The following is a 17484-nucleotide window of genomic DNA, read 5'->3' as shown; positions in this document are numbered from 1 at the left end:
CTATTCAACATAGCCTTGAGTTCCACTTTTTTATGATTTGATTTTACTAAGCATTTAAGTGATCCTCTGACATGTATCCTGTATTCAGGGTTGTGGGGGCCTGGAGCCTTTCCCAGGATTTTGGGGGCATATTTACATTTGGGCCCTGGACAGGGTGCCAATCCATCCCAGGCCTCACTGCATCAGTTAGCCTTAAATAACACTAGTTCTGAAATACTAAAGAATGCTTTACAACTCCTGATGTCGACACTCAAAGAATTCTGATGATAAAGTGGCAAATGAAGCTTCATATTAAAAGTGCAGACGTAAAGCTTATCGATTTCTATATCAATTTATTTGGAGTGATTATTAAAATTAAGTAAGTGTAGTAAGAGAGCAGAAAGGATTTAATAGGATTTGGACTTTACATGTGTTTTTTTTTTTGTTTGTTTGTTGAAGCAGCTGATGATGTCATGTGACCGGCCTGAAGCGCCTAAGTCTCGGGTCTGAGAGAAATGACGTCAGACGCAGAGCGCGTCAATTGTTTGGGCTCGTGCGTGGCAGCGCTGTTGCTACGGTAACACAGAACCATAGAAAAGTGGCGCGAGATTTTTCTCCTTCACTTTCGCGAGATTTTTATCATGGAGAGTTTAAATGATGTTTATTCATCAGTCTGTTCGGACCTCCATCTGTCTCTCAACGCTTACATTTCACAGGAGCTGAAGGAGGCGGAACGCCGCGTTAGGTTTGTTCACCGCACCGCGTGTTTTCTTCATTACTCTGGATTATTCACTTTATCTATAAGAACGGAACCTTTCCGCCCTCAGTGATGTTTCTCTCAGTCTGAGGGGAAACAGCCGCCAGGCCGCCGGTCGCAGGTTAACGGATGGAGACGCGCGAGCCGTGTGTGAGACACTCCGGGGTGATGGACGTGTGAGAGGTGGGACTTCCGCCGTGTCTCCTGCATCTAGTCACAGAAATCCTCAGGAACATCAACAGATCTTTAAGAAAGTTCTTACCTGTTTATACTAAACTTACATTTGAAATGGTTCTGGGTTTTGCCAGTAACTTCTCTTAAAACGTTATAAAACTGAATATATGTACACCACAAGTCAAAAGTTTGTACACCCCTTCTAACTCCCGGGTCTTTCATGATTTTTAGTTCTTTCTACTCTGTAAAACAATATTAAAGGCTTTTATCTGAAATGAGACGTATATCTGCTACTTCTGCTCTGTGAAGCTTCGTAACGGCTCTAATCTGAGGTCCTGGTGACTCTAAACATTAGTGTCTTGTTTTCCTGACACAGTATCAAACTGTACCAAAAGTAATGCAAGATGTATACATGTTCAATGTTGCTCCATCACAAGCCATGCATTTGCTCCATTGTTAAACCCAGCTCTCTGATCCTCTTTAAAAATTCCTGGTGCTGGTTTCCCCTTCTTTAAACTTCTTTGTCCATCTGTGCATGCTGCTCTCATCAATGGTGCCACCTCCATAAACATTCTTTAACTGTGACAAAGTGGGTTTTCAGGATTTGTGAGCTGGGTTTAAGGATGGTGCAAATGCATGATTATCGATAGAGACTGTTAAGTCAAGGCTTTGTGGTTCAATGTCTCTTCCTCTATACAAAAGTTTGAACCACCATGTCAGTTAATGAAAAAAGTTAAGCCCACTTTTGCATTACATTTAGTACCGTACTGGTGTATTTAAATACAGCCCTCTTATAGCGTGATCACTAACTTTTCATCTTAAATGCATACATTTGCATGAATTAATTTTCACCAAAACCTCTGGCTTTGTGCAATGTGACATGCACATTTCAAATAAGAAGGAAGCTTTTATACAGTATTTCTGCATCATACTGATGCCTTCATAGCCACATAGCATTTTATGTATCATATTTTTTGTACAGTATATGAGAAAAGGGGCAAAAAGTTTACTAAGTCAAATGCATTTTAATTAATGGTGCTTCTTTGTTTTTTAATTTGGTGTTTGTTTTTCGTTCCTCATTTTATAAAAACATGTATGACATTTAATTTGTATTTCCCTATTTTATTTAATGTTTCATTCCATCATTGTTTATTATGTTGCTTTATTTCTTGTCATTTGATTTCTTAATACTTGATATTATAACACTAAGCTACCACATGCTCTATAAATAAAGATGCTCACGATCACAAAGATGATGATGATATTGACATTGATTATGACATCTGATTACATGTTCCTAACATCCCCTTGTTCAGCTTTAGATCTGAGTTACAATAGGATCTCAGATGAAGGAGCATTCCATCTCGCGGATCTCATCCAGGTATTTTACATATCTAAATAAAATATTAATAAAATTTCCATTTAAACTACTGAGAGCTGCACTGGTTTAAACTCTTACAGGAGAATGTGGCTCTGCAGAAGCTCGACCTAATGTGCAACAACATTGAAGCTGATGGTGCAGAGCGAATTGCGAAAAGTTTGCATGTTAGTATATTTTATTTCATGTTGAAGACGCTTGATCTTTTTAAACATACTCGTGTTACTACTGGTAAGTGGTGTGTTGAAATGAGGTTAGTGTTCTCACCACTGCTGTTACGTGTTTATTTCCCTATAAAACATTGACATTTGCCATTTATTACAGGTTTTTTTTAATTTATTTTAGAACAGCAAATTTCACTTTTATATATTTAATGTTGAACTTTAGTGAAACTAGTTCCTGTTCTCACTTACATTTTTACAGCACAACACAACCCTGAAGAGACTAAGAATGACAGGAAATAAGATCAGAAATAAAGGCGGCATGCACCTCGCCTGCATGTTGCAAAGCAACAGCACGTTGGAAGAGCTGGACATGTCAGATTGTGACCTGGTAATGTGGAGAAACACAGAAATATATTACTATATAATATATTAATATTGTCTGATATGATATATACAATATACAGTGCCTCGTAAAAAAATGTTGCAGACTCTAATGTTTTTGTTTAAGCTGCTTTAGCTTTGATTATGATACAAAATCTAATGGCCAGTTCATGTGTAAAAATAATTCGTCATGCTCACAGAACCGCTCTGTCACAATCTCGGAATATGTCTGTGAAACCAGGGAATTAAAACTCTATAGATGTGATCCTCTGGTGATTCAGTACATTCAGGTGGTCAGCTGACTTCATTTTATTGCCCCATAACATTACTGAGTCTAGACCTGAGTAACTGATCAACCCCAGATCATAACACTGTCTCCAGAGGCTTGTACAGTGGACACTATGCATGATGGGAGCATCGCTTCATGTCCTTCCCTTCTTACCCTGACACGCCTATCACTCTGGGATAGGATCGGTCTGGACTCATCAGGTCACATGACCTTTTTTTCATCACTCCAAAGTCCAGTCTTTATGGTTTCTAGTAAACTTCAATTCAATTAAAATTTATTTATATAGCGCTTTTAACAATGGTCATTGTCTCAAAGCAGCTTCACAAAAATGAAAGATTTTTTTAAAGAAAATTTTGGAAGTGTGTATGTGTGAGAAAAATGTGTCTCGATAATAATGAGATGAATGAATGATTGATAAATGAAATGTCTCTAATAAGTAAGCCAAGGGTGACAGCGACAGTGGGAGGAAAAAACTCCCTGGGATGGAAATAGGAAGAAACCTTGAGAGGAACCAGACTCAACAGGGTACCCATCCTCATTTGAGTAATAACAGATAGAAATTATATAACATCATGTGTGTTATGTAGCTGAAAGGTTAATATAACAGAAGTTCCTTAAATTAACATAAAGTCCAGTTCAGCACAGGGAGTCAGTAGGTGCAGAGGGCAGATGGGGTCTGAATTACTGGGAGCTCAGAAGCAGCATGTGTAGCTCCAACCGTCATGAAGCAGAATTCAGCTGGAGCTGGTCCTTCTCTGGATGCCTCGGGAACCTCACAGGGTTGGCCTTTGTCTACTGAAGCTGGTACAATCTCCAGATGCCTCAGGATGGGTAAAAAAAACAGAACAGATGGAGAGAATTTGCGTAGTTGCCATTCAGGATAGATGTACTGGAGACTGAAGTTATGGTATGAGTTACGCATATGCTAGAATAAAGAGATGCGTCTTGAGTCTACTTTTAAACTGGGAAACTGTCTGAGCCCCGAACAGTGTCTGGAAGGCCATTCCAAAGCTTTGGAGCTAAATATGAAAATGCCCTGCCCCCTTTTGTAGATTTTGAAATTCTGGGAATAACAAGAAGTCCAGAGTTTTGTGATCTTAAGGAGCGTGGTGGATTATAGCGTAAACTGAACAGGTAGCCAGTGCAGAGATGATAATATTGGGGTTATATGATCATATTTTCTGGATCTAGTGAGAACCCTGGCGGCTGCATTTTGGACTAACTGAAGCTTTTTTATTGAGGATGCAGGACAACCACCTAGTAATGCATTACAATAGTCCAGTCTGGAGGTCATGAATGCATGAACTAGCTTTTCTGCATCAAATACGGATAAGATGCTCCTAAGTTTGGCAATATTTCTAAGATGGGAAAAGGCTGTTTTTGTGATATTGGAGATATGATTTTCAAAGGACAAGTTGCTGTCTAATATTACGCCCAGGTCTTTTACTGACGAGCTGGTGGTAATAGTACATCCTTCTAAACACAGGCTGAATTGTGAAAGCTGTTGTGTGCTGGTTTTTGGGCCAGTAAGTAATATCTCTGTCTTATCTGAATTTTAGAAAGTTATTGGTCATCCAATCTTTTATTTCCTGGACACACTCAGTTAATCTATGCAACTTAGGTATTTTGTCTGGTTTTGTTGAGATGTATAACTGGGTATCATCAGCATAACAATGGAAACTAATCCCATGTTTTCTAATGATGTTACCCAAGGGAAGCATGTATATTGAGAACCGCAGAGGTCCTAAAACTGACCCTTGTGGGACCCCATATTTCACTGGCATTACACCAGACGGTTCTCCATTTAGATCTACAAAATGGTATCGATGGTAAACTGAAGCCTTTTTTCTGATCAGTCTCCCTAACAAGTGGTTTCTTTATGGACTCTTTAGTTTATACGCTGTTTAGTTTATACTGTACGCTGTTTCGTTGATTTAGTCCCAATCCTGTGATTCCATCACACTCATTCAGGATGTTTTTCTGACTGCATTTCTTCTCTGAAGTGATTGTTCAGCTTCAGTCCTTCAGTCCCCAATCATTTCAGCCTTTATCTCATCAGTTGTTGTCTTTACTTGATGCAAACCATATTGTTGGACCATTTAACTGTTCTTAAGCACTTTTTGTCCAGGCAGTGTATTCTGTACTTATTGAACATTTTAAGTAGTATTGTAGAATCAGTGAAAGAGCTGGCCTGTGAGTATATCTGAGGATTTTACACACTGCACATAATAAAATAGTAATTTGATCGGGGTAAAAAAAATCAACCAATTATCCTCTAATGCATTTGACATGTCTAATTGTTATTGGACAATAGCCATTGATCACGCTATTCTGCTTCACAGATTAGAAAATGTAGTAGGAATTAAGGGTACAGCCCTCTCCTGGCTTAGATCCTATCTGACCCATCGTTATCAGTATGTAGACTTAAATGGTGATTATTCTGCATGTTCTCTAGTGGAGTTTGGCGTTCCGCAGGGTTCAGTTTTAGGTCCACTGCTTTTTTCCCTTTACCTGCTTCCTCTGGGCAACATAATCCGTAAGCATGGTATTAGTTTTCATTGTTATGCTGACGACACACAGTTATATGTCTCAGCAAAACCTGATGAGAAAAACCAGCTTACTAAAGTTGAGCAATGTGTGCAGGACATAAGAAATTGGATGCTAATTAACTTCCTTCTGCTATGACAGTTCTAGTCATAGGACCGCATACAGCTAGGAGTAAAAATTTTAGATCACACCCTAACTTTAGATGGCCTTTCTGTTCCATCAAGTGCAACAGTAAAAGACCTTGGTGTGATTATTGATTCCAGCCTTTCATTTGAAGCTCATGTAGATAATATTACCAGGATAGCATTCTTTCACCTAAGAAATATTGCCAAGATAAGAAATATATTGTCACTTAACGATGCGGAAAAACTAGTTCATGCTTTTATTACCTCTAGGTTGGACTATTGTAATGCCTTACTGTCTGGTTGTTCAGCTAGATGCATAAATAAGCTTCAGCTAGTCCAGAATGCAGCAGCGAGAGTCCTCACTAGAACCAGAAGATATGAGCACATCACCCCTATCTTATCTTCACTGCATTGGCTCCCCGTGAAATTTCGCATTGATTTTATAATACTACGCTTGACATGTAAAGCATTAAATGGTCTCGCGCCGCAGTACCTGAGTGAACTGCTAGTGTCTTACGAACCGCCACGCCTACTTCGATCAAAGGATGCAGGCTGCTTGTCAGTATCGCGTATTATGAAAAATACAGCTGGGGGCGGAGCTTTTTCTTACAAAGCCCCAAAATTATGGAATAGTCTTTTAAATAGTGTTCGGGACTCAGACACAGTCTCAGTGTTTAAGTCCAGGCTAAAAACCTATTTATTTAGCCAAGCATTTTTATAAATAGATTTGCCTTAGGTAAAGGAGCAGATCTGGGGGACTCATGGACGTAGAGTATTATGGTGAACTGGTATGTTTAGATGCTGTCCTCCTCACTCTCATTGATCACTCAGGTTTGCTGACGGTGAGGTGATTGTTTGCTTAACATCTCAGTTCCCTCTCATGTTTGTGTTTCCTTTTGGCTCTCCCTTTTAGTTATGTTGTCATAGTTAGTCCTGACGGAGTCTCTGCTTGCACTCTACAGTTAATACACATTCACATTATACATTGTGTGACTGTGACCATACCTAACTGCCATCTCTCCTCTTCTTCTCTTTCTCCCCCTTTCTCTTCCCTCTCTCCCCCTGTCTCCTCCTTTCACTCTTTCTCTCTCTCTGTCGAGCTACACATGTCGTTCCTGCGCTGCCAGTGATCCAGACTCCCTCTGCCCTCCGGACCTCTCTGTGTGTCTCTCTGGGATGCGTCTGGTGTCTGGGGATGATTCTCTCTACCTAGAAGATGGTTCTGGCCTTGACTGGTGTTGGCAACTGTTTCTCTGGGGACTTGACAGTTCGATAGTTCAGGACTGGAACTTCTTACAAGTCTACCTGAGTCTTCAATAACTACCTGGACTCCATATTAACATCAATTAACATCAGCTATTATAGCTGAACTGCCTGCCACCTAACACACAGTATAAATGCAGATCATTGACTGCTTTCTGTTTCACCCAGATGAGGATGCGTTCCCTGTTGAGTCTGGTTTCTCTCAAGGTTTCTTCCTATTACCATCTCAGGGAGTTTTTCCTTGCCACTGTCGCCCTCGGCTTGTTCACCAGGGACAAACTGACCATTTTGATTCATACACATTCACATTTCATACAAACTTAAATAATTTTTTTATTTGTGTAAAGCTGCTTTGCGACAATGACAATTGCTAAAAGCGCTATACGCTTTTTATTGCTGCTTATCTGCATTTTTGTTCATTTTGTTTTCTTGTTTTTTTTTTTTGGTTAACTCTACAGGACACACAGAGTCTAATCACATTTGCGATCGCTCTTACCAACAACAGGAGTCTCCTCTCCATCAACATCAGTCGTCCTCTCCTCTTTAGTCTGCAGGTAGCACATTTGCACTGCACTTCACACTGGGTGTGCACTTGAGACACGTGACTTGGGCACCAGGTCATATGTGTGATGTTTTCAGATCTTTATCATTTAAATATTATGACTTAAAACTAAATTGTCAGCTTTACAGATTTTAATACATTTAAACATACAGTCAAGACTACAGATTTAATTCAATTAAAGTGTAAAATATTTAGATATTGGTATATGTTTAAGTAACAGATGGGATCAGTAAAACTGAGTTAAAACACTTTTGTAGAGATGGTTTGTGTTAAGTAAGACCAGGTATCATGTTGTGTATAACGTGTAACATTTTACAGCCACCACCAGGGGGCACAGTATAACTGTTTTATGTAGAGATTACATTTAAAGATGAAAAGCCTCAGAGAAATCTCAGATATGAGCGTGTGTGCAGTGTGTGAACACAGGTGCTAATGTTTTGGTGTGTTTTGGGGTTAATAAGTGCAGTTTGTGGTGATTGTGACAGGAGGAGACGACAGTCCACATGGCTCGCATGCTGGAGGTCAATCACAGCCTGGAGGAGCTGCACATGGCCAAGCACGGCATGACAGACTGGGGACTTCAGAGGCTGTGTGAGGCGTTAATGTCCAACCACAGCCTGCGTTACCTTGACCTGCGCTGGTACACACACACACATGTACACATACATGTACACACACACGTGTGTGTGTGTGTGTGTATGTATTTGTGCTTTACAAGGCAAGCTACAAGAATTATTATTTTTTTTTACTCCACCTCCCAATCCATTAACCCCAAGCCCCGCCTACCATCCCACACCCATGATGCCCTCCCTTCAACTCCCACAATCTACACAATTTACATTATTAAAAATATCACTTAAATTACATCTTCTCATTTAACTCGTCATAAATTAAGTTAAATATGTTTTAAAATATGTATTTGTTTAAAAACTTGTTGAAATTAATTCATTAATTAATATTACTGTTCCTGGAGGAATGGTGCCGCACCTCTAGAGATTTCATTTGCAGCAAATTTGATAGTTTTTTTACTCAATAATATCACACACCGCTGTTCATCATTTAGTTTAGCTGTAGTTGTTATTAAGAAGTGCGGTGTGTCTATAACGTGACCTGAACAGTCCAGACAAGCCCTGCTTTTATCCTGGAGCTTCGTTTCTTAATTTTTATTGTTTTTTTTTTTACATTTTGACTTCTATAGTAACAGAATAACGAGGGATGGTGCGAGACACCTGGCCCAACTCCTGAGAAAAAATGACACACTGCAGATTCTGGACTTGTCCTTCAACAGGATCGAGGATGACGGCGCTGTGTATCTGAGTGACGCCATCATGCTGGAACACACCAAACTCAGAGCGTCTGTGTCACTTTCTGTCTCCAGCTCATAGGTGTGTTTGAAATTATCGAAATCTTATTCACTTTGTTCTTCTCGGTCAGACTCTCCATCCAGAGCAACAACGTATCCACCGACGGCCTGGTGTCCCTCAGCAAAGCCATCGCCGCAAATCCTCACTTGACGCACGTTTACATTTGGGGGAACAGACTGGAGGAGCCAGTGTGTGTGGTAAGCTCATTACTGCTTGGTCCGTTAATCACACACTGATCACACACTCTGTCCGTCTCTGCTGCGTTAAACATGATAACCAACCCTAGGTATTCACTGGTTCTATTTTGTGTGTCTCAGGCATTCTCACAGCTCATCTCCTCCAGCCGTTTGTCGGAGCAGCACACGGACGTGACTCCGTACACAGTGGACGGGCGTGTTCACCTGGCCGAAGTGTCCAACGGGTTACGCCGGCATTACTACTGGACCCCGAGCTACAGCGAGGATGGAGGCGCTGCCAGTAACGCCGCGCTGACTCTCAGCACATCACACCAGCTCACACTTCAACCTTAATGAGCTCAACAACCCGTGAACAAACACAGTTCATGTGATTAAGTCATGTGACCCATCTGAGTGAGCTCGCCTCACTCAGTTTAAAAATAAATACTGTGTGGTACTGTTATAGTAAAATCATTACTTTTACCCCATGATGTTAATATTTCCTGTAACAGCATCAATCAAATGTTTTATTTCTCTTATATCACAGTGACTGGCACTGGAGACTCCTTCCAAACATGTTACATAAAATCACATATCTGAAACTTTAATCACAACTCTGATCAACACACAAGAGGATAAAAGTATTGCAGAAGTATAGCTGGTAATTTTTTGCGATTTAAACGCCATAATTTGTTTTATTGATTTATAGTAATTTGAGGTTAGAAATATACAAAGTTGGAAATGTTTCACTTTTGCTGCCCATCTGCAGAACCTTCACGGCTCACACTTTGGTAAACAATGATGCATTTGTTTTAGAAGGTTCACAGGGACTTGAACTGTCAATGCTCTACATCTACAGTGGTGCAGATTTTGAGATTAGTGATTAAGCTAAAAAACTAAGACAGGACATCAGTCGAGTGAGAGCATGTCGTGTTAACCTGCAATGTTTTGCACGTTCACTTCGCCACTTTCCATCAAGACGTTCCTTTTCTTCAGACTCTTTTCCAGTTTCTGTCTCTCCTCTGAGTTTAGAGTCCAGCGCTGCATAGACACGCGGCGGAGCGACGACAGCTGAGGAAGTGCGTCCATCATAGCTGACATCCATGCAGACGCAGACAGACAGGCGTCAGGACGCAGGCTGATGTCCAGCTCCTGTAGCTGCTTCAGTCCTCCTGCTTCTCTGAAGAGCAAGGCCCAGCCGGCGTCTCCCACGCGCCCGTTATACGAAACATCTAAAAGCTTCAGATTCGTCAGCACGCCACGCTTACACGCTGATTCTGTAACAAACAACACACATGCAAACACTGAACATGTATAGGACAAGCTGCGCGTTTTATAAATGTGCGTGGTTAAAGATGTCCACCAGAGGGCAGAGGAGACTGCCCTCTAGTGATTATTCTGGAACACAGACAGAAAAGTTCAAGTTATTTCCTTGTATAGAAGATTTAAAGGATGCGTAAATACATAAGGAGAGTCTGTAAAGGTGCTAACTGTACCCTTAAATAATAAAGAGAAAAAAGAGGCTGCTAAGTGAGTGTGTTCTCTCATTCAGCAATATTTAAAATATAATTATAAATGGATAAATGTATGATGTTTCATTGAAAAATTGTCATTAAATAAAAAATATATTGTTGAATTGCTGTGGTAAAAGGAGAATAAAACACTTAGGAACTTGTTGCTTTAGGAAAATCATCAACCTTATCGTGTAACAGTGACTCATTTAATAATTTTACTATAAAGATGCACAAACACACTTTATTCATTATTTAAGGTACATGATCAGACGGTAACGAGCTCTTCTATTTTTAATGAGCGTTCAGAGTAAATTATTAAAGCTACACCACAGACTCCTTCACAGGTTCCCCTGCAGTGATGAGGAAATGTCCAGTTCAGTCACTTTGCAGCTGTAATAAAGAAATCAGTAAAAATATTTATAGTGTTCAGTATTTAAGCAAGTATGTAGATTTCAGACACAGCTATAGTGTGACACAGTACTGCACCCCCTGCTGTTTACAATAGGTACTACACTGCATACACACTAACGCAATTACATGCTGGATACACAAGACAGACATTTTGAGTAGACTTTATTAAAGCTACATATAAACCCTAGTTAAACACGTACGCAAGTGCAGCAGGTCATCGGCGTTTAGGTCACAGCTGCTCAGCTTCAGTTCCTCCAGTTTACACTCAGCAGGAAGTCTCTCCACAAACTGCTGCAGATTTCCTCCAACACTTTTATTCCATGACAGATTGAGGTTTTGCAGCTGGGAGAGCGACGGTATGATGGCAGCTAACACACATACACACACAATTGTGATTATACACATAAAAGTTTTATATATATATATATATATATATATATATATATATATATATATATTTTTTTTTTTTTTTTTTTTTTTTTACACAAGTAGGCCACCACCCTACTGCTGTGGACAGGACGTCTCGAGCATTGACAAGTCCTAGAACTTCTAACTGTACCTTACACAGGAGCTACTGTCATTAATTTGACCTTGATCCTGTTTAGACCAATTCCAAAATCTAATCAGTTCCTCTGCTGGTTATAATGATGGATGTACAAATACATAAATTCCCCCCAAGTGATGGAGAGAAAAAGTTAAAGTTTAAAGTATTAAAAGAGGGGAAAAGTAATCAAGTAAAATTTATGTGTACAAATCACAGCTAATACACTACATGTATTTTAATATTAATTTTGTAAACTCTCTAAACTGATGTGATGGAATAAACTAAAAAGGCAAGACACCAAATATCATCTTTGAGTCCAAACTTAAGAATGTTAAGTTTTTGCAGTACTTCTGGCATGCAGATTCGACTTTCCAGCCAGTTTAATTCAAGATAAAACTATTGTTCCCGGATTAATAGTTCTTGTGCCAGGTGTAAACTTTACAAACCTGTAATAATTTAAATATAATTTCACAACAATATTGTGTAGTTTAATAAAAACCTGAGGTCGGTGATTCTCCTACCTAAAGCCTGACACGCCTCAGGACTCAGACTGCAGCTGCTCAGGTGAAGCGTCTTTATCTTGGATCGGGGAAGAACAGGAAAAAGAGTCTGGAGCATGGTGCCAATACTTTTGTTACAGGACAGATCAAGCTCAGAGAGTTCACTCAGGGCAGGAACAACCTGAACTGAAAAATAATATTTATATTATTGCGGACACGAGCTTTTAATGGCCATGATGCTTTAGGCATCTCTGGATATAATTTTAAAATTATAAAAAATGTAAATGATATTTTTTAAAAGGTATAGCTTTATAGGTTTCCCCTTGATGAGCAGGTGGAGGTGATGGCAGTTGGGAAAAAAAATCACCCAGACATAAAGAAGAACCTTGAAAGGAACCGGACTCTAAAGGGAACCGATCATCATCTGGGTGACACCAAACAGCTAAACGTAAATCAACCCCTGATGCAGCCGTGTGCGCTGAGGTCACAGTCTGGGCAGGGATGAGTGTTGTCTCGTCTTGCGGGTGTGCTGTGTTTGCATGTTCATCAGGGATCTCCTGTTTCTTTCCTCCCACAGTCACACTGTGTGTGTGTGTGTGTGTGTGTGTGTGTGTGTGTGTGTGTTGGGATTCTCAATACTAGAACATTCACCTACAGCACCGTCGACATGAAGCAACGTGTCACTGCAGCCAGTGTTTGGGTTGGTGAGTGAATGAGTTCACAGCTGTATTTTTACCCCCTAGTGAACCAGAGACTCACCGGGTTTTGGTTTATTTTTTTTTTTATAATCTTTATATTCAGTTCTGGTCCACAAAAGTTACATTTATATTATATGTATATTAATGCATTCCTGAGGAAATGTTTATTTACAGACATGAAAGGAGTCTCCAGTGTCAGTGATATAAACATATTACTGTTGTGTGGTAATAATTGCTGTGTCGTAAGAGGAATAAATCACACTGTGAACATGATCTTATGGGAAAATAATCAGTTTCAAAGTGTAATAGTAACTCCTCATTTTAGGAGTATATAGTAACTCCTCATCTGTAACACACACACACACACACACACACACAGTGTTTATTTCTACATATTCTATGTTGACAAACACTCTGCCCATTTCCTCACCCAGCGTCTGAGCGTCATCCTCCGTGAGACAGGACATATGCAGGTCCAAACATTTCAGGTGTGTAAGAAAGGACAAACTGGATGCCATGGCACTAAAACCACCTCCACACTCTTTATTACACGACACATCCAGATTCTCCAAACCCACCAGGAACTTCATTTTCTCTCCTGTTGGTGATGGACAGAGCTGATCAGGTACAATATACTGTAAACCTTTTCATTTGTATTGTTTAGGGTGAGAATGCTGTAGTCAAGTTAAGTTGAGAATAAAACTTTTATGCCACCTATTATAATTTGAAATTGAACTAAAATAAATAGAGAACACAGTAATAAACCAATCAGAGTTAAACCCTGGAGTCCAGCACCTGAGCGTCAGTGCTCTACAAGCAGGAGAAGCTACTGTCAGTCTGACACGTCTTTGTTTTCTGGTTCGTTTAATTAGATGCTGTTTTAAACTGAAAAAAATATATAGTTAACATAAATATTAACTTCAATCTAATTCAAACTCAATCTTTCAAAGTATCTGATCAGTGTGAAACTTTTATCAGACGAGACATTAACCGTCTGGACAACGGAAATGCTACGACCGTTATCAAACTTCAGATATTATTCAGTAAAATGCATTGCATTTTTTTACAGTGATCCACAGTCATTAAACATGTTCATGAGGTGAATGCCTTGACTGATTATCTGGAGTTTTTATAGTTTAACTTGAAGATGAACTCATTCTTCTCGTTTAGGAGCTGCAGCTGTTCACCCTCAGGTCTCAGCTGGGTGCTGAGTAGCACTTGGACTCCTGAGATCATTCTACACAGCTGCAAATATTTCCTAATGAAATTATATCATGAGAAACATAGTCGTACCCAGGATAGCCAGACTTTCCTGATTCAGTCCACACCTGCTCATCTTCAGAGTCTTTAGCTGTGGAGTGGAGCACAAAGACGAGCCGATGTTCTCCAACGCTCTCACCAGGAGTTTGTTATTGCACAAATCCAAAACCTCCAGACACGGCAGCAGTAAAAGAGCCTCTGCTGCAAAATAAAAGATTATTAATAATCAACTGTGTAAAGATTTTGTAGCTACAGTTCCATCATTCCACGTTGACGGTTCTTCTTAGCAGGACCATGATGGTTCTTACCCAGTGCAACGCTGTCGGTCTCTGAGAGCTGGCAGTCGATCAGATGAAGCTCCCTCAGAGAGCAGATGGAGCGGAGATGTTTAGTTAGAAAATGAAGATTTCCTCCCCCAATCCCAGCGTTCCAGGACAAATCCAACATCTCCAACAAGGAAACACAATCCAGAGTCTCTCCTGAAATTACATTTGCAAGAAATGTCTATTATATTCCACATATATATAATTTTGTACAGTATCTTGTACCCTGTGTGTGAGAATCCTGTGTATGTGAAAACAGTCGTGCTTGGGTATCTGACATGCCAAGCAATCTTTCTGTAAAAGTAGGGAGATCTGTGGCGTCAATGAGGCTTTTACCCAGAAGGAGGCGCTAGTACGGAGCCTGATTTATCAGTATTTTAACAAAGCTAAGTTAACAAACTTGTGTAAAAGTTTTTAAAAGATATCTGTAAATGTTCCTGTACCCAAATTAAACTTAACTTCTCGTACATGCATGTTAATAAACACCAATCAAGTGTGAACAGACCACATTTCAGTTTTGAGCTCCCTAGTGGATTTACTGTCTCAGGAGTTTTAAAATGGCATGACAGAATGTTCCTAAATTAGGTTTATCGTTTATACAGATCCCCCCAAAAAATAATACATTTTAGAGTAATTTTTTTTGTGATAGACTGCAAAGTAGTTCCTTACCAATCATGTTCATGGCACAATTTATAGTTCCTGTAGTCCCACCCACAAAAAGACAAAATGGTAACGAAAAAGTGAAAGGGCTCTCAGCCACTGCAGCACATCTGGAATACAGGCACCTGTGCTCTTCCTCCATTTATAGGGTACCATTACTTTTGTCCTAGTTGAATAGCTAGTCTTATTCGTTTTAAGTTAGGGGTTAGTTTTGGAATCATTTTCTTTCCTATGAAGAGACTGGAGTTTCTCGAAATTCTGATAAAAGTAGTGTCCAAGATTTCCTCTCACCCAGAGCTCCAAGATCTTCTGCTGTAAGTCTGCAGCCACTCAGTTTCAGAACCTTTAGCTTGCCAAGGTGCTGCATGTGGACGCTCAGAGCTTTCAGAGAACCTCCAAGCAGATCGTTCCAGGAGAGATCAATAATCTCAAGATGGGTCAGGAATGGCAGGAGGGTTCCTGATGGAAGATCAAACCACTGAGTCATGAAACAAGGAATAGACACAAAACAACAGCAGCGTGGCTCAAAGCAGAGTCTGATCTCTCACCGAGCTCCACCACATCTGTGGCTGTGAGGTCACAGTGGCTCAGACTTAGACTCTGGCTGTCTGGGGTTTTGCCGAGCTTCTGAATGAACTGCTTGGCGCGACCCCATCCCTCCACAGATGAGATCTCCATGTCGTTGCTGCTGTCTGAGAAATACATGTTCATTTTTTAAAGACTTTTCACATGGTTTATTCTTTGTCTTTTAACTCCATACCAGAAACTCATAAACATCACTGAAGTTAAACTCTAATCTAAAACACCTTTAAAATGCACCGGTATTGTGTCTTTAGTGATCAGTGATTATGAGTGTGATGGACTGATAGTGTTATGGTGGGATGGGAAAGACATAAGTTTAAACTAAGAATTTAAAAGTTTCATTACTAAATAAATTCCACTGTAGAAGATCAGATGTTCATAAAGGGTCTTCTGTACCTGCTCCAGGGTTCACACTGTCCTTCTCCTCACCGCTCTCCGTCTCTTTCGCCTCAGGAATGCCTCCTCCCTTCTTGTCGTTGCTCTCTGACGGTCGGAACAGACGGCCCATGGACGGCTTCTTTCTCTCCGTGAATGAGGTTTTCCTCCGAAACTGGTTCATGATCAGGTCGAGAGGAGATCTTTTCTGAGATGCCTCATGACCTTTCTGCTGCTCTGCTGAGAAAAACACAGTGAGACGGTTTACTGCTGAGAATATGAGCGAGGGGCGTCTGGGACCAACGCCATCGAAATGTCTTCCGGAATCTTTTCCATTACAATCATTTATACAGACATTTCTTTTTCCTTTTTTTAAAGTGCACTTTATATATATATATATATATATATATATATATATATATATATACAGTAAGCTTTTATTTTTTTATACAGTAACACTTTCCTTTTCTTTTTCCCATAAATGATTTAATTTATTGATATTGGGTTGTTTATGATTTTTGGGGGTGCAGTAAGCTGAGCAGGGAAGGAAAGGGTATTTTTAATAAATAAATAAATAAATAAATAAATAGAGTGTGTGTGTGTGTGTGTGTGTGTGTGAATAAAGCTTACCCGAGTCCATGGTGAATCCACCTGCGCGCGCGCGGAACCTGTGAGGAAACGAGAGGTAAATAATCCCTCCGTTAAAACCTAAAACCTAAACCCGTCTGTAAACAGCGGAACCCGGGACCGGACACCTGCAGCGGAACCCGGTACCGGACACCTGTCACACATTTACACGGGTTCCCTTTGTTTGTTCTCGCAGCAGCAGCAAGTCAAACCCCGACCTTATCACCTATTAATCTGATCTAACTCCCTGATATAAACCGGATTTCCGGTTAGAGCTCCTGCGCGTGACCTGGGCGATATAATACAGATAATATAATCTCCATCTTTATCTCATATTATCTCGTATTATCTCTATCTTAAACCCGCAGTGGGGTTATTAGGGGTCACCTGGTTAGAGGGTCTGAGTTCCCGGATGTGACGACCCAACGTTCTGGTTGTTGCTAGTCACGTGATTGCAACACCAGCATCACGCGCTCAGGTAAATCTATAACAGCACTCAGCTTCACCTGAGAGTGTGTGTGTGTGTGTGTGTGTGTGTGTGTGAAATCCCTACATTAACACTTATTCTGGAACAAATTATTAAGGAATCGTTGTGTATTTTATATATATTACAATACTTTTACTATGAACTTTAAACTTTATACCTACTTTTCAGTCTTTATATATATATATACACACACACACACACACACACAGAAGAAATGTAGAGATAGGGGGTGTACGTTATACTGTAGATTGTAATGTGATTAAATTGATACTTATTAAAGAGAAATTTTAGAGGGATGAAAAAATATTTAAATTTTATAATAATAATAATAATAATAAATATAA

The 17484-nt window shown here is 39.9% G+C and overlaps 2 protein-coding genes across 6 annotated transcripts; one reads left to right on the top strand and one right to left on the bottom strand.

Moving 5' to 3' along the window:
* Positions 1-518: 518 nt before the first annotated feature.
* lrrc34 (leucine rich repeat containing 34) lies at positions 519-9544 on the top strand. The gene is made up of 10 exons (XM_053488236.1): positions 519-724; positions 807-919; positions 2227-2291; positions 2372-2455; positions 2712-2840; positions 7516-7611; positions 8105-8259; positions 8818-8973; positions 9054-9180; positions 9301-9544. The coding sequence occupies exons 1-10, from the start codon at positions 621-623 to the stop codon at positions 9511-9513; spliced, it is 1242 nt and encodes a 413-aa protein (XP_053344211.1). The 5' UTR covers positions 519-620; the 3' UTR covers positions 9514-9544.
* A 124-nt stretch (positions 9545-9668) lies between these two features.
* On the bottom strand, positions 9669-17084 carry lrrc31 (leucine rich repeat containing 31). Of its 5 annotated transcripts, none has more exons than XM_053488231.1 (11): positions 17041-17084; positions 16657-16694; positions 16048-16266; positions 15618-15761; positions 15361-15528; positions 14395-14565; positions 14120-14287; positions 13257-13424; positions 12150-12314; positions 11285-11452; positions 9672-10436 (listed from the first exon to the last, which is right to left on the bottom strand). In XM_053488231.1, the coding sequence occupies exons 2-11, from the start codon at positions 16664-16666 to the stop codon at positions 10093-10095; spliced, it is 1725 nt and encodes a 574-aa protein (XP_053344206.1). In that variant the 5' UTR covers positions 16667-16694; positions 17041-17084; the 3' UTR covers positions 9672-10092. The 5 variants fall into 5 exon arrangements, with proteins under 5 accessions (XP_053344209.1, XP_053344206.1, XP_053344208.1 ...); XM_053488233.1 differs by having other exon boundaries at positions 9673-10436; positions 16048-16263; positions 17041-17072; XM_053488234.1 differs by lacking the exon at positions 17041-17084 and having other exon boundaries at positions 9669-10436; positions 14120-14284; positions 16657-17008.
* Between the last annotated feature and the right edge of the window lie 400 nt (positions 17085-17484).

This window comes from Clarias gariepinus, chromosome 26, assembly GCF_024256425.1.
Source record: "Clarias gariepinus isolate MV-2021 ecotype Netherlands chromosome 26, CGAR_prim_01v2, whole genome shotgun sequence".
Taxonomy (NCBI): domain Eukaryota; kingdom Metazoa; phylum Chordata; class Actinopteri; order Siluriformes; family Clariidae; genus Clarias; species Clarias gariepinus.
Note: the sequence above shows the minus strand (reverse complement) of the source record. Positions and strands in the feature narration are given on the sequence as shown.

Excerpts from the sequence above, each read along its gene's own strand:
- lrrc34 (XM_053488236.1), top strand. The coding sequence starts at position 621 with ATGGAGAGTTTAAATGATGTTTATTCATCAGTCTGTTCGGACCTCCAT. Across the intron at positions 2,456-2,711 it reads GAATTGCGAAAAGTTTGCAT|CACAACACAACCCTGAAGAG; the intron begins GTTAGTATATTT and ends ACATTTTTACAG. Across the intron at positions 9,181-9,300 it reads TGGAGGAGCCAGTGTGTGTG|GCATTCTCACAGCTCATCTC; the intron begins GTAAGCTCATTA and ends TGTGTGTCTCAG.
- lrrc31 (XM_053488231.1), bottom strand. Across the intron at positions 12,315-13,256 it reads GGATGACGCTCAGACGCTGG|TTCAGGTTGTTCCTGCCCTG; the intron begins GTGAGGAAATGG and ends ATTATTTTTCAG. Across the intron at positions 11,453-12,149 it reads TGAGGCGTGTCAGGCTTTAG|CTGCCATCATACCGTCGCTC; the intron begins GTAGGAGAATCA and ends TATGTGTGTTAG.